The sequence below is a fragment of the Urocitellus parryii genome, chromosome 8 (genome assembly GCF_045843805.1).
Source record: "Urocitellus parryii isolate mUroPar1 chromosome 8, mUroPar1.hap1, whole genome shotgun sequence".
In the NCBI taxonomy this organism is placed as follows: domain Eukaryota; kingdom Metazoa; phylum Chordata; class Mammalia; order Rodentia; family Sciuridae; genus Urocitellus; species Urocitellus parryii.
In genome coordinates this window covers 54,724,158-54,741,835 of record NC_135538.1, presented here as the reverse complement: position 1 = coordinate 54,741,835, position 17,678 = coordinate 54,724,158, and the positions used below count along the sequence as shown (strand labels likewise).

Below are 17,678 nucleotides of genomic sequence, written 5' to 3'. Positions count from 1 at the left end.
CATCAAAATGATGATACATGTCATACATGTCAGGCCTTAGTTAGTCATTTAAGTTGCATGTGAGTTCCCCCAAATTTTTGACAATTTAAAACATTATTATTCTGAAACATATTTTAAAAGGTATTTTTTTTTTTATCACTTTATACCAAAAACATGCAAATTAACTGAAGGTAAACAGAAAGACAATTAAAGATGGAATCTTTCTTGGACACTCTGGGATATATTCTGTTATGGTGCATTTTAATCTTATGGGTTTAAATCACTAATGTTCTTGACCCTTAGTTTTGATCCCAGTAGATTAAAAAATAAATTGGCTTAAACAACATTTGGTCATAGGGCTAGAAATTTCAGTAACTTCCTTGGACTCATGAGTATATCTTTCAAGTTCCAGGGTTGCCATGTCTTTTGGATAACAGTTCACTTTTCAGCTCAATCAGCTCCTATTCAAATTGGGACACACTAAAATGCAGATGTTTGTAATTCAGAGACATCCCAAGGTTTGTACTCTAAAGGCAAGAACAAAAATCAAAGTATGAATCATGTGCACTAAAATCTACACATCTTGACTGAAACTGTTAATTGTATTTCCCCCAAATACCTTTGCAGCTCTTAAAAATCCATGATTTAAGGAATTTAAAAAATAACTGGCCCTCTGATACTGTGTTCTAGAAAGTTATATAATCCTTCCCTGCTCCCTTCCTTCAATAAAATGAAGTATTAGAAATTTGGGACTGGCTGCACTGTACCTTTGAATCAAATAAGGGATATCCCTGGGTCAAAAAATTTTCAAACTGTGAAAATATACAATTGGATATTTTGGGGGGGATGGTGATGGTGTTATGCTGGGGATTGAACCCAGGGTTATTTTATCACTAAGTTACATTTCCAGCCTGCCCTCTGCCTTTTTTTAAGTTTGAGACAGGGTCTCACTAAGTTGCTAAGGCTGACCTTGAACTTGTGATCCTCTTGCCTCAGCCTCCTGAGTTGCTGGTAAAAGGCATGAGCCACCATGCCTAGCTACACCCCAGGTTTTAAACTGGTATCCTGACTGCTTAACATAACACACACACAAAATTTTGTTGAGATATCAATACCACTCCAAATGAGTGTAAACCGTAACTGTTTCAAAATAAATTTGAACAATTATCATTTTGCCTGATCATTCTCAGAAATTTACATTTGTATATTACCTTATGGCTTTTAAAGTACTTACACAAATGAAGCCATATAAGTTTCTCAACTCAAATCTACTATGGAAAGAGTTCACTAATGTGGAATGTTGCTTTAGACTGCTGAAATATGCACATAAATCTTATATCTGACTTGTCCAAAGATTTTGAATTCTCTATTACATACTTGCTTTTTTTTTTTTTTTTTTTTTAAAGAGAGAGTGAGAGAGGGGGGAGAGAGAGAGAGAGAGAGAGAATTTTCAATATTTATTTTTTAGTTCTCGGCGGACACAACATCTTTGTTGGTATGTGGTGCTGAGGATCGAACCCGGGCCGCACGCATGCCAGGCGAGCACGCTACCGCTGAGCCACATCTCCAGCCCTACATACTTGCTTTTATTAACAATTTTTCTTGATTACTTTTTCTTTGCATATCATTCCATTTTCTAGCCAGGATCTAGTTTAATGTTACAAGTTAGACTCTTTTTTATAAGACTCCGAGTTGTAAAATATCATGGTTCTTTGTTGGTTTGTTAGTTTTCTATTTAGTTAAGCATAAGCATTCTGGAGCCAGATTGCCTGTATTTAGGCAGCAGCCCTACTCTTTATTAGCAGCATTTCCTCAGGGAAATTACTGACCTTTTCCTTGTGCCTCAGAAGACATTATAAACCAGTTAACATACATAAAGCATTTAAGATAGTTTCTATCATGTAGTAAGCACTTGAAGATGTTGTTATTATTTTAAAAGTATTTGGTAGCAATTTTAAGAAAGACTTTCTATTGAAGTTTTTTTATTTCAATGATAAAAACTGGAACATTAAGACATTAGATAGTTTAGAGAAAAAGATAAATGACCTGAACCTGTAATTCTGAGAGGTAAAATAAGGGTTCACATGTTAATGGCTAACGGGAAAGAAAAAGAAAAAGAAAAGGCCAAGGCTAGATACTTCAGTGTTTATTCCACTATACTTTGTAGTATTTTATGTCTTTTCTAAGAGTATAAAAATAGGTAAGTGCTATGTAACTCAACCCATTATGAAAGTACAAGTGACCTGCAAGAGTGCAGCTATTAGTAATTAAATAGTTAATCTGATATTCTAAACAGGGTAATTGTTCTTTAAAAACAAAAGACTGGACATATGATATTTTGTGTTTTCCCAATTTCTGGCTGATCTATCACACACAGTGAAAATGGCTCCATAACAAAGACAATGAAACCACATGAATGACAACAAATAATTTAATGCATTTTCTAAACTGCTTAAAAAGAAACTTGCTTGGCACAGCCATACTTTCCAACAAATCCACTTTAATGTTTTCATGGTTTACAATATCAGAAATGACCTCAGGGTCAGGCATTTGTCAGTTAATGACCTGTTGGGCTAATGGCCTTCAGCTCTGCCTTGGGCACACAAGTCCTCCAGTCGGTCATTAGCTGCCAAAAAAGGGCTCTCCCAATCACTCTTGCTAAATAAATAAAATTTGCTCCTGGGCTTAGGCCTTATAAGCCAACTCTGGCTTCGAGTGAATTTTTTCCCTAAGTATTTAAACTCTAAAGATTTAAGAAAATAATGGAAATACTCAGACCAAAGTTATATCAATACCACTGAGCTAAGCTATATATGGCTATTAATGAAAAGTGGTCTTTTGAATACTCTTATTATTTCTTTTATGGTGTCAGAATTCAATATTAGTCTAATACACCAAGTACCAGATTACAAATACACATTATTTTGGAATTTCATCTGTAAGTTAATTGTTTGGAGTTTGTACCACATTTTCCCAACAATTAGCAAGATTACAAACAAGGTCCACAAAGCAAAGCAAAGTTACATAAAGGCAGCTACAAAAGCTTGATCAGTTCATACTGTCAGAAATAGCATATACTTTTTGTAAAAATAGATTAGTAGAAAACCACACCTTAAAAACCTGCAATTTACCAACACAAGAGGAAAAATAAAATAGAGAACATCTGCTAAATTATCTTTAAATATTGACAGTAAGAAATCTGGTTTATAAGAGGATGCAGAGAGAGACACTGGTTCTTTCTTACTTCATTTCTAACTACACAATATTCCTTTTTCTTCACGCAAGAGTATACTAAGCTTTGCCCTGACGTTTTTCAACTCCAAGTAAAGGTTCTTGGCTTCCTTTTTCTTTTTGAAAGGAACAACGAAAAAGCAAAAAGGTGGTTGACAATTTTACTGAAATAACGGGTAAGAAAACAAAGAATGAAATATTGGAGGAAAAGGGCTGAAAAGGATGTGAATGCACTCTGGAGATTGACCGAGGTGAAATTAGCACTGAGTTGTGAACAATAAGAGACAAAGATCTGCGCCATGTGAAGAAAGGATGGGTGGAAATAAGAGATGCTCGGCCAGGCAGCTGAGAATGCAGAGGAAGGAACCCACCGTTCATCACACAGTACTTTTGTAAACTACCAACTCAGGAAGTTCCCTGTGTAAAATCACTAGAAGGGCAAAAGAAGAGTAAAGGAGAGCTCGACTTTTGAAAATAGGACTTTCCCCATTTCCCTGGCTTTAGAGAAATAGTGATTTGCCCTAGTGAAAATGGAGGGGGGGAAAGTCTATTTAATTAAATTTACTTCTGGAAACTAGACTTCGAACTTGCAAAAATTAAAGTTGTTAAATGTATTATAAGATTGCTATAACCAGTCTGGCCAACCATGGTATGGTGTTCAACTCTATTTCAGAAGATGTGTTTCTACAGGATACAATTTTTTTTAAAAGCATGTTTTTGAATGCCAGGCATGTGGAAGAAACATGCAAGCTTATCTTGCTCTTCTTTACTGTCAGGTTTCCAGACTGACAGACACTCAGAGAAATGTCCATTTTGTGGGATGGCATTTGACCTTCCTATATCAAGAGAAATTATAGTCCATTGTTTTGTAGCATCAAATTGGGCAAAGTTCAAGATTTTAATGAGAAAATAAATTTTAAAAGACATATTTGTCTTCTTATTTATAGTATATTTTGCACACACTAATAATTTATCACTTGTACTTTAAAGATCTAGCAGATTCAAAGTGAATATAGTCTGTTTAATATGTGACCACAGTAATTTTATGTTGGCATTTTGACTTTTCTATTAAATTGATATGGAGATAGGCTCTTTTATTGTTACAATACATGACACCTCATTTACCTTCTGCACCCATTTATTCTAGTCTTGAAAATCTACACTTGAGTGTGTTATATGTAGTAAAGAGTATTAATCTTGGGTATTAAGCTAAAGAGACTAAAAGATATTAATTTGGACCCAGGTGTGATGGCAGATGCTGGTAATCTCAGTGACTCAGGAGGCTCTGGGAAAGGAGCAAGTTTGAGACCAGCTTCAGCAACTTAGTGAGGCTCTAAGAAACTCAGCAAGACCCTGTCTCAAAATTAAAATAAAAAGGATTGATAATTTCTATAAGTAAAATACTGCTTGGCAAAACTACATAGACAATGGGGCTGGGGTTATAGCTCAGTTGGTAGAGTGCTTGCCTCACATGCACAAGGCCCTGGGTTTGAATCCCCAGCTCCACACACACACACAAATGCACCCCCCAACAGACAATCTGAATTAATCAGATCCAAACCTATCACTCCTTTTGACTCCCCTCCAAAAGCACAAGGAAGAAGAAAAACTGGGAATCAGCCTGGTTCAGTGGCGCACGCCTATAATCCCAACTACTCCACAAGCTGAGACAGGAGGATCTCAAATTCAAGGCTACCTGGGCAAATTAGTGAGACCTTGTCTCAAAAATAAAAAATAAAACTACATACACAGTCAAAATAATGCTGTTTTAAATAAATATGATAGAGAAAAATTTAAAGTTATATGCTGTAGCATGTTTTTAGGATTTCACTTTCAACATGAATTGAAAAGTAAAATTAATATAACAGATAAGACAAACATCAAGCAATAGCAGCCTCTTTTAAAAATATATATATATACAGTGTAAAAGGAGATTTATATGCATAAATTGAGCATATTTACACAAACAAAATTCTTCCTTGTAAACAACATATTTATGCCTTTAGGAAAACAAAGTTAGCATAAGGAAATACATCAGCTATGTAAGGAATACATCTGTGCCACCGGTTATTTAGAAATATGAATCACTAATGCTTAATAAAATAGCCCCTGGGAGTGACATCAGGACAATGCTCTTGGATTTTTAGACAAGACCCAGGCTGATTCAGTCTCTCATCTGATGTACAGCCACAAGTCCATTAAATGAAAATGACTACAAAAATTAAAAAAGAAAATACTAATAACATGGTGAGTTCAATTCTTTAAATACTAGGTTTATCACTAAACATGTAAAATAAAAGATGTTGAAAAACAAAATGAGGATGACAAATAGTAATCCATAGTCTTATTTGCACTGTGGCTTAATTCTAAAATACAAATGCCATCTAAATAAATACGGGATGAGAGAAAACTTATAATGTCCAGCTAGATTTCTAAATTATAGTGCTTTTCAATTTTATGATTTCCCTCCCAATTATTATTATTATTTTTTTTTTGAGAGAGAGAGAGGGGGGGAGAGAGAGAGAGAGAGAGAGAGAGAGAGAGAGAGAGAGAGAGAGAGAGAGAGAGAGAATTTTTTTTTAATATTTATTTTTTAGTTTTCGGCTGACACAACATCTTTCTTTGTATGTGGAGTTGAGGATCAAACCCGGGCCACACGAATGCCAGGCACGCACGCTATACCACTTGAGCCACATCCCCAGTCCCCCTCCAAATTATTTAACATGTCTCAGTGATAACTTGATGCTCAAACACTAAAGTTTTAGATTCTGGCATGACCATACCATTGTAACATTCAGTGATATTCTACATAAACACATATAGAGCAACTTATCTCAAAAGAGTCAGTCAATTTATGGCTTAAAAAGAGGCATTTTGAGGGCTGGGGTCGTGGCTCAGTGGTAGAGCGCGTGCCTAGCATGTGTGAGGCACTGGGTTCGATTCTCAGCACCATATGTAACTAAATAAAATAAAGGTCCATCAACAACTAAAAAAATATTAAAAATAAAAAAAGAGGCATTTTGAGCAGGGCACAGTGACACATGGCTGTAATCCCAGTAGCTTGGGAGACTGAGGTGGGAGGATCTCAAGTTCAAAGCCAGTCCTAGCAACTTAACAGGTCCTAAGCAACTTTGAGAGACCTGTCTCAATAATAATAATAATAATAATAATAATAATAATAATAATAATAATAATAATAATAAACTGAGCATGTGCTTCAGTGGTTTAAGTACCCCTGGGTCAATCCCCAGTACTAAAAACAAAAATAAAAACACAACAAAAGAAGCACTCTGAAGTTTCTTAGTCCAGGTCTTTACACAGTGAGGTGCTAGTATAAAAAGTTGCCCTTATATTCCATAATTGAATAAAAGTCTAAGCATTAATTTTTAAACTTATTCTTGAATTCAAAATCTTGTTAATTTGCACTTATGTGACTTTAGCTATAATATTAAAAAGACAATTACCAGAGGATTAATATACCAATTTCTATACTTGAAGATATTTAAAAATCTAAGTGTTACCTAAGGCAATTACCTTGAAGACCCCTAATATCTTTAGGGAAAAGCCAAAGGGAGAATAATTGACTTTGCTAATTTTACCCTTGGCAATTATAAAACAGCTCTGAATTTCATCTGACTACAGAACCCTTCATCTAATGGTCTGCCCCTGGAGAAGTATGGTTATAAACATATAATACAGAAATTCAGACAAGAATCCAGCAGCACAAGAAAATGGAAAATTGGTAGAATGAATAAGTCATAAAATATTAAAGTTGCTGCAAATATGCCAACTTTAATTACCAAGTTAAATATATACTCTCAAAGAAAAAGCAGGCTGTCACTGTGAAAAAACAGTGACATTATAAACAGAAATTGTCTTAGGTTCTGCCTGCTCCCTCATTGCTGTGATGTCTATTTATGTTGCTTTACTGAAATTTTCTTTCTTATAAAAGAAAACTCAAATATCATTAAGTACAATTGAACTATACCAAGACATTAACCATATGTAGAGATAAGAAAACTTAATACTGCCTAAAGAAATGTTTATTGCTACTTCCTCCTTTAAAACTAAAACCAAAATAAAACCACAAAACAATTCTAAGATAGTATTATACTTAATCTAATTAAGTTTATGGGAGACTCCTTTAATAAAATAAGTCCTCTTCTGAGATATTACTTAACCTTCCTTAAAAAACCATTCTCATGAAAATACTGTCAAAGTAAATTAAATAAACTGGTTCTGAATATGGGAGACTGGAATTATCAAACAGAATTCTTGATTTTCAAGCCTTTTAATCATCCCTTACTATTGCCTCAGTTTGAAATACTTTTCATATGATTTGGATGTCATCTCTTATTATCAAAATAAGATAAACCCTAGATTTTTAGAAAATCAATCATGGACCCTGGACATGGTACTCAGTCTTTCACCAAAAGTGTGCTGATGAAGCACCTTTTAAAATTGACCTTGTAGAGCTTTGATGACCCTTTAAAGAAGAAGGTGCAAAAGATCCATGTTTTGGATGATCAGGAGGGATGTAGAGAATAAAGGCTTCAATTTAACACGTATCTATCAATACAGGAACAAAACAAAACCAAACAAAAACCCCACATCGCTGCCTAACAAGGAGAAAAAAAAATCCTCTCCAAAGAAGATTGATATAATGCAAATCTAAAGGTACAAACCTACACAAAGACCACGAAGGTACAGCGCTCACTGGAGGGGAGGAGGTGCCTGATTATTCTTATTTCAAGCATAAGTTTCAAGCTGAATTGTTGTTGGATATGCTAGCCCTGCTCCCCCACAGCCCCCCACAGCCCCCCACCAGCCCCAGCCCCAGCCTTTGTAAATCAAGCAGTGCTACTGAAATCCAGTGCCTAAAGGAGCAGATGGTAGAGGTCTTAGACTCTGGAACATTTATAGTGATGCTTCTGAAATGCAAAACACCAAGAGTGGATTTCACAGACTGTGAATTTGATTTGATTTTGATGGGAGTAAAGCCTCCATTTTCACTGAACTTGAACCACAGGGAAAGAGAGAATGTATGACCAACATGAAGTAGTTAAGGAAAAGGAACACATTAAATATTCTTGTAAAGGGAAGAGGTTCAAACAAGTGCCTACTGGTGTCGTGACTATGTCTATACATTAAGTCACATCTTAAACACATTTATAAAGGACTTCATCAAAATAGATTCAAGTAAGTTCAAGCTAATGTGAGACAAAACAGAAGAAGTTTGTCTGAAGACAATGAGCCTTAGTTTCTTTCCTGAGCTGGGACCATGCTGAGGCTAAACTTCTAAAACATGGATCATTAAGCAACTGGTCCAGAATAACTCCTCAGGGATGTGTGTCTAATCTATGATGACTGACTAGTTTATATGTCTAGAGCTGCTCACATATAGCTCAAGGTACCAGGAAATGCTACCAGACCCGCACTTTCATAAAGGCCTCTTCCTTCTTCAGGCAAGGCCCACCCTTACTCACAGACCACAGAAGGTATACAAGAGAGGAAAGATGCCTTACACAGTCAATGACTCCTAGGGAGAATAACGTACTCATCCTTCCCTTAACATGGGAATCCAGTGTTGAAGAGAATTAAGTTAGAGCCATCAAAGTACATTATACAAATTTAAGGTGAATGAAATAAAAAGAATGTCCAATGAGAGGGAGATCTGAGATTCTGTTTTGGGATAATTTATTCTGCTTCATATGACAAGTTCATTTCTTTAGCTTTTTTCCCACATGGATATAAAGTACATATTAAAGGTATTATTTTATTCTTTCAAATCAATAGGTATATCTCAAAAATATGTGCTAGCCCAAAATGTGCAAATATGACGGAAATGTAGGGAAGAATGCTATGTGTCTATTCTCTGAGTCTTCCAGAGTTTTGGCTGGAAACATGGCCATGTCGTTAAATTATGGCCAATGAAATGTAAGCAGAAGGATCTTGTAAAACTTCTGAGAAATGTCCTTGAAGTGTAGATATTATAATTTAGAAGTACCATATAACTAAAATTTTAGACTTTTTAAAAGATGTATTTATTAACTAATAATCAAGTTTGTTATTTTGGTAAACTCAACTAGTTCTATTTAAAAACTATTTTTAAAAATGAAATTTCACGGCTGGGGCTGTAGCTCAGTGGAGGAGCACTTGCCTAGCATGCCTGAGGCACTGGGTTTGATCCTCAGCACTACATGGAAATAAACAAATAAAAAATAAAGGCCTGCTGTCTGTACACAACTACAACAAATTTTAAAAAAATAAAATTTCAAAAAATTAACATTATATATATATATATATATATATATATATATATATAATATGATTTTTTTAGTTGTTGATAGACCTTTATTTTATTTATTTATATGCAGTGCTGAGAACCGAACCCAGTGCCTCACACATGCCAGGCAAGTATGCTACCATTGAGACACAGCCCCAACCCCTAACATTCATATATTAAAATAGGAAAAACTGCTGGGCACAGGGGCACAAGCCTGTGATCCCAGCTACTCAGAAGATTAAGGGCAGGAGGATCACAAGTTCCAGGCCAGCCTTGGCAACTTAGTGAGATCCTGTTTCAAAATTAAAAGAAAGAAAATTAAAAAAAGAATTAGGGATGATGTTCAGGTTCTGGAATCAATTCCAAGTAGGACAAAATAAATAAATAAGGAAAACTTTTTCTTCTTCTTTATCCTTTTTTTTTGGTACCAGAGATTGAACCCAGAGGCGCTTAACCATTGACTATGTCCTCATTTTTTTTTTTTAATAATTTACTTAGAAACAGGGTCTTGCTGAGTTGTTCAATGTCTCACTAGATTGCAGAGGCAGGTTTTGAACTTGTGATCCTCCTGCATCAGCCTCCTGAGCTGCAGAGATTACAGGCATGTGCCATAGAGCCTGGCAAAAACTTCTTCACAATACTGATTAACTGAATATTAAAAAATAATAAGCAAAAGTGGAATAATTATTCTTAGGTGTATATACATATACATTAGTTAATTTCTTAGCCAAATCTGTCTATAATGTTTTATTACTAGTATTTTCCTAAAGAACATATTTTTTAAAAGTATTATACTCAAAAATAAAACTGCCAGTAACATTCCTCACAGTTGCATTTTTTATAGTTAATTAATTTGAAATTTCTGATATCTTCAATTGATTCTTTTTGGTAGACTATAATATTTTAAGTTGAGAAAATGTTCTTTCTCTAGATTCTGAGTTACCTGCCAAACTCAGTGCAAATTTGTTAAATATTGAACAATGTAAATATTCAGCCCAAATATTTTCATAGGCACATGTCCTTTTGCCTCTGTCATTGTATTTTTCTTTGACAATTTTTTTTTTTTAAGGAAACTTTCTCAGTCTGGTCTTGAACTGCTGAACTCAAACAATCCTCCTGCTTCACCCTTCCAAGTAGTTGGGACTACAGGCTTAAGCCACTGAACCTGGCTATGAATATTTTTATAAGACAAAATTTGTTGAATAAATTATTTCCATATTTTTGAATGTTTTGCCAAATTTCCAAGCTGCAAAATCTAGGCTTTCACAATTTCATTTTATTCATGTACGTGTACAATTTATTAAATACAGGAGTACCACCAAAAGATTTTTCCTACAAGGTGAGACACTTCCTATCAAAACTACAGAAATGAAAATTTTAATATTGTATGTTATTTGAATTGTTACCATTTTGTTCAGCCCCTTCCTTGCTTGTGTAGGGAAAAATATCAATGGAAACTTTTTTCTCTAAAAGCCTTATTTGCTGTCCCATTTGTTGAATACTTTATTTTTTATTTATGTTTTATTTTTTTTTTTTTTTGAGAGAGAGAGAGAGAGAGAGATTTTTTTGATATTTATTTATTTTTTGGCGGACACAGCATCTTTGTTTGTATGTGGTGCTGAGGATCGAACCCTGGCCGCATGCATGCCAGGTGAGCGCGTTACCGCTTGAGCCACATCCCCAGCCCCTGTTGAATACTTTAGATTTCCAGTTTATTTTGAACAAAGTGCTACCACACATTTAATGACTTATTTGTTTATTTATTTGTACTAAGGATGGAACCCAGGGTTGATTAACCATGAGCCACATCCTCAGCCCTTTTTAATATTTTATTTAGAGACAGGGTTTCGCTGAGTTGCTAAGTGCCTCTAAGTTGCTGAGGCTGGTTTCAAACTCACAATCCTCCTGTCTCAGCCTCCTGAGCTCCTGGGATTATAGACTTGTGCCACCGAGCCCAGTGAGGTATATTTTTATACTCCACATCAGCTATCTTCCAAATCCTATAGTTCAGAAACTCTAACAATAGAGATATTTGTGAATTTTGATGTAGCAATAGATTTTATTTCAATTAGAGGAATGTTGATGCATGTTTGGATGAAACTATGAATTATATGTGTGCCATAACCAATTCCAGCTACTCCATAGGTTTCTTAATGTAGTAAGAACATCGATTTTACCACAAATACTGTGCTTCTTCAAATTTTGTACTTGTACTGTTATTATAAACTCATAATTTTATCAACACTGAACTTTAAAAAATATTTTTGTTTTAATTAGTTATACATGACAGTAGAATGCACTTTGATACATCATATATAATGGAGCATAATTTCTCATTCTTCTGATTCTACATGATGTAGAATCCCACTGGTTTTACAGTTATATATGTACACAGGGTAATAATGTCTAATTAATTCCACTATTTTTCCTATACTCATATCCTCTCCCCTTCCTTCACTTCCATCTGCCTAATCCAAAGTAACTCTATTCTTCCCTAGCCCCTACCACTTATTGTAAATTAGCATCTGTATATCAGAGAAAACACTTGGCTTTTGGTTTTTTGGGATTGGCTTTTTTTGCTTAGCATGATATTCTCTAGCTCCATCCATTTACCAGCAAATGCCATCATTTCATTTTTCTTTAAGGATGAGTAATATTTCACATTTTAAATCCACTTATCTGTTGAAGGGCATCTAGGTTGGTTCCGTAGTTTAGCTATTGTGAATGGAACTGCTATTAACATTGATGTGGCTACGTCACTGTAATATGCTAATTTTAAGTCCTTTGGGTATAAACTGAGAAGTGGTATACCTGGGTCAAATGGTAGTTCCATTCTAAATTTTCTGAGGAATCTCCATACTTCTTTCCATAATGGTTGCACAAATTTGCATTCCCACCAGCAATGTATGAATGTACTTTTCCCCCCATATCTTCACCAACATTTATTGTTGTTTGTATTCTTGATAATACAAACATTCTTGCCATTCTGACTAGGGTGAGATGAAATCTTAAGTAGTTTTGATTTGCATTTCTCTAATTGCTAAAGATCTTGAATATTTTTTCATATGTTTGTTGATCGATTGTTATTTTTTCTTTTGTGAAGTATCTATCTGTTCAGTTCTTTAGCCCATTTATTGATTGGGTTATTTGGTTTTTTTTGGTGTTAAGATTTTTTAGTATCCTGGAGATTAATGCTGTACCTGAGGTGCGTGTGGTAAAGATTTTCTCCCATTCTGCAGGCTCTCTCTTCATGTTATTGTTTCCTTTGTTGAGAAGAAAGTTTTAGTTTGAACCCACTCCATTTATTGATTCTTAATTTTATTGCTTGCACTTTAGGAGTCTTGTTAAGGAAGTCAGATCCTAAGCTGACATGGTGAAGATTTGGACCTACTTTTTCTTCTATTAGGCACAGGGTCTCTGGTCTAGTGCCTAAGTTTTTGATCCACTTTGAGTTGAGTTTCATACAGGATGAGAGATAAGGGCTTAATTTCATTTTGTTACATGTGGAGTTTCAATTTTCCCAGCACCATTTATTGAATAGGCTATCTTTTCTCCAGTGAATGTTTTCAGTGCCTTTGTCACTCACGAAGGGTTTATCTTTGGCAGATTATACTCATAAAAATTTTACTTTGATCCCATGAATGGACAGAAAGAAAAAAATCCAAATCATTTTTAGAATTAACTTAAATGATTTAACAATGGAAGCACCTGACAACACTGAACTAAAACTGAAATTATTTAACTATTTACTAAGTTCTTCTGCCAATGCTTCCCTTTTCCAATGTGCACATAAAACCATATAGTTGAAAATGAATGACATTAACTTAGAAGAGTAGTTATTTACCTACACAAATTATGTCTCTTAGAGTGGCATGTATATATACCTTCTGTGCTGCATGTGTTAGATCATCATCTTTAGGCAGTGATCTTAAATTAACTACCAGCTTCCACAGATTCTGATACTTCTCCAGCAAATTTGATTCTCATTTTCATGTGGTTAGTGATATCACTATGGCCTCTAAAGTGGATAGTAAATGTCAACAAACATTTTGTGCAAGTTACATGTTTCTTATCAAATTTCTCAAAACACAAAAATGCAGTACTTTAAAAAAAATGAAACATATATTTTTAGTTTTTTTCAGCTCACTCCTGCTAAAAGGACTTATAAAAACAAAGTGCTGTAAAAAAACATAGTTACCAGATTTACACTATACAAGCAAGCATGCTCAGCCTACCCTACTTTTTACTTGCTGTACAACACAAGTGACCAGCTCTGACTTCTCACATATATTTTATAGACATCAAACCTATGTTTCCCACTGAGCTTACACAGTGGTACCTGGCAGCTTTTTTTTTTTTTTTTTTTTTTTTTTTTTGGTACCAGGGATTGAACTCAGGGGCACTTGACCACTGAGGAACATCCCCAGCCCTATTTTGTATTTTATGTATAGACAGAGTCTCACTGAGTTGCTTAGCACCTCGCTTTTGCTGAGGCTGGCTTTGAATTCATGATCCTCCTGTCTTAGCCTCCTGAGCCACTGGGATTATAGGCATGCACCACCACGCCTGACTACCTGGAAGCTTTGTGACTTGTAGTCCATGCATGGATCATGGTACAATTGGTTGATAACACCAAGTAGCTAACTAGGGCAGCAGTGGCAAATAACTTCTCTCATCACTTAATACAGAAAGGAGTTATCTCAGTCTAGACATTTGTATTTAAGTGTATTTTGTGGGATCAGCAATTGCCCTGCAATGAGGAGGTGTTAATTACACTGTGTCTAAAAGGGCTGTGAAAAAGAGATGGGTTACTTACTGCTGGTTGTCTTTCAGATTTAATAACACCTTAAAATGAGAACTCTGTCCACTGTGTAAGGGTTTCACAGTACAATTAGTTTATATTAGACAAAAATTAAGCAGAGGCTAGAAGTACAATGTGGAAATCTATCAAACCCGTTGTGTTTTATTCTAATGTAATAATTAGATAATAAATCCTTGTTAAAAAATGGAAAATTCAGAACAAAAGCCAAACAAGATGGGATTTGGGGAAAGCTGTCTTACATTGAGACTGTTCTTAGCAAACCAGATGTACACTCAGGTGACCTTCAAGGAAAGGAGAACTGTCCATTTTTGCCTTTCTTCCTCTTTCCTTCCTATTGACTGGAGTGAGGCATGATGGCAACTGTCTTAGACCATGAAGTGGTAAGATAAGGAGGGCAGAACAGTAAGATAGAAGGAGCCTGGGTCCTTGACTTTGCAGAATCACCATACCAACTTCTGGATGTTTTTACATGAGAGAAATAATAAAGAACCCCCTCCCACACATACATAGGCCAATGTTCTCTTGTTGTCAAACATAAACCTGATATATAAAGAATATTTCTCCTTTACAGAAAGCAGTGTGACAATATGTATCAAGAATACTGAAAATGTTTAAACCCTTTCAATTTATCTTAAAGAAATAATCTGGAGGGGCTAGGGTTGTGGCTCAGTGGTACAGTGCTTGCCTAGCACATGGGAGGCCCTGGGTTCGATCCTTAGCACCACATAAAAATAAATGAAATAAAGGTATTGTGTCCAAATACAACTAAAAAATAAATATTAAAAAAAGAAATAATCTATAATGGAAAATCAGGAATGAGAAAATTGATGTGAAAAGATATTTACTGCAGGTCAATTTGTGATAAATAGGAAGCAGACTAAATGTTGAACACTAAAGAATTTGTTAAATAAATGATATAATATCTAAATGAAAGAATATTATGCAATTATTTAAAATGTATGAAAAATGTTTTTTTTAAATGTTAACAGAATGGGAAAATACCCACATTATAATATGAGGTGCAAAGCAATAATAGGATTAAAAAACCTTATATACAAGCACGTTCTTGTATATTATAAAAATGATCCCTATATATAAAAGTATAAATGAATAGCCAACAAATGACTACAAAGAAATACATGAAAATATTAGCTAGATACTGGGATTATAGATAATATTTATTTATATATTCTTTATTTAGAATAATTTTTAATAATTTAATTTTAATAATTTAAAATTTGTTAAGAATAAATTTAACTTATTAATATATTCTTTATTTGGAATAATAATTAATGAATTTTACCTGTAATCACAAAAAAATAAAAATTACTTTCAAAACTGACTTATAGCATTTACCAGTTTTCCCTGGTGTTGACACCGCCATCATCATCTTCAACAACGTTTTACTGAACATCTACATGGGGGAGTTGGGCACAGAGCACAGAGACCTCTATGGCTCCATCTCCCAACCAAGAACTACCTGAAGGTCATCTAGGTATAAGTTAACTCTTACAATTTTTACCTTGGTGTTCTGTAGCAGGGCTAGTCCATTGCAGGCATTTGCTAGAAGGAAGTCTCCACTTAGGATAGCTATTTTATTTCCGAATTGCATGTCTTTCAGTGGTCCATCAGAAGACTGCAATTCATTTAAATTTACTATCCCACGATGTACAAGGAGAGCAGTATGGATAAGTTCTGTGATCTCTGCCAAACTTCTTTGACTAAAACATAAAGATAAAATCTGTTTGAGTATCAAGAATATAATTTTTATTACTAATGTCAGGCTTCAAGTTTTCAACAATAAAACATTTACTAGATTATTCTTTGAAGGGGGTATTCCTTTTTAATTAAAAATTTATAATAGAGGACTTGCCATTGAGTAGTTTGGGATCTATAAGTAGATCTTGACAACGTCTTTCTCTATAATGCTCCTACATTCTATCTCACAATTCACGGGGATCCCCAGAGAGAAGCCACCCTCCACAGTTCCATTTAGATATTTTGCTCTCAGGATACTTTTCTCATTCTCATAACTTTAAGATTTCTAAGAATCCTTGGTAGTATCAACAGAACAACAATTTAAGTGGGAATATATCTGTGTCAGATATTAGGCTAAGTATTTAATGTGCATTATCATCCTAAATACAAAGTTATGAAATTTACAGAGTTGAATTCTCCTCCTTCAGGGACTTTACCTTTCAGGACGAGAAAGGTGTACATACACATACACACACACACACACATACACACACACACACACACACCCCTACAATGGAAATAAGACAGAAAAGGCCCTGAGGAGCTCCTGGTATAGTGTTGTATTAGATGGAATTTCAGGAGATGTTTGCTTTCTTTTAAATAATTTTCTACAGTTTGTATATTTTGCACAATGACAAAAGTATTACTCTCATATCTGCACAAAAAACAAGTAGTTATTAGAGGGTGGGGATTGGTTCAGTGGTAGAGCTCTTGCCTAGCATGCATGAAGCTTTGGGTTCGATCCCCAGTATAAAAATAAATAAACAAGTAATTACTTAAAATTAAAATATCATAACAACCCTGTTATAGATATTATTTACCCCTTTATGTCATAAAAAAATTGTTGCACACAAGTGAAATGACTTCCCAAGGATACAAAGTAATGTAAACTGGAAATCTGTTGGAGTTTAACCATTACAAATGGCTCCATGTGAACTATATCTCTTAGTCCATGGTCCTGTGCAGTCCTTACCACATTAACCCTGGCCATGTACTTGCTTGGTCACTAGGACTCAACAAACATGATGCAAGCAAAGCCTAATGAATGCTCACGTAACTGACAAGCTTAGGTTTATCTAAGGCAGTCACAGGAATCACATGACCCTAGGTAGAAGAACCACCCTGTCAACTTATAGAATGGTAAGAAACAAAAATGGTTGTTTTAAATCACTAAAATATAGAGTGGTTTGCTATGCAACAATAGATATGCAACACAGAAACTGGTATATCTAATAGTGAGGTGTTGATGTAATCAAAACTTAAACTACATATCAATGGCTTTGAGTGTTAGAAGTGAAGGGTGAAAAAATGGCAAACCTTTGTATGGGCTGAAAAGACATTGAAGAAATTACTCCTAGAGGACTGAAGGGACATACTGTGCTATAAGGTAGTAAAACAAGTGGGAAAACCATTTTGTACATGGAGTAACTTATGGCATGGCCATAAGACCCTTTGTAAAGACCCAAAAAACTGAAAGTGGTGACTGGGAGAGCTCTCAGACAAAAGAGCATCTATGAATTTTAAGGGTACTGTTCCACTGCAGCCTCATTGTCAGTTCAAAGTGGAGAGTCTGTCTCAACAATGAATTATGAATATGGCTTT

The 17,678-nt window shown here is 34.8% G+C and overlaps 1 protein-coding gene across 4 annotated transcripts in view; it reads right to left on the bottom strand.

The window, feature by feature from the left end:
- The window catches only part of Pdss2 (decaprenyl diphosphate synthase subunit 2), a 268,265-nt gene that overhangs the window by 91,599 nt on the left and 158,988 nt on the right, over positions 1–17,678 (bottom strand). For all 4 annotated transcript variants that reach the window (XM_077801684.1, XM_077801683.1, XM_026389653.2 and 1 more), the window contains one exon: positions 15,841–16,039. In XM_077801684.1, the coding sequence (XP_077657810.1) occupies positions 15,841–16,039 (199 nt within the window). The remainder of the gene's footprint in view (positions 1–15,840; positions 16,040–17,678) is intronic.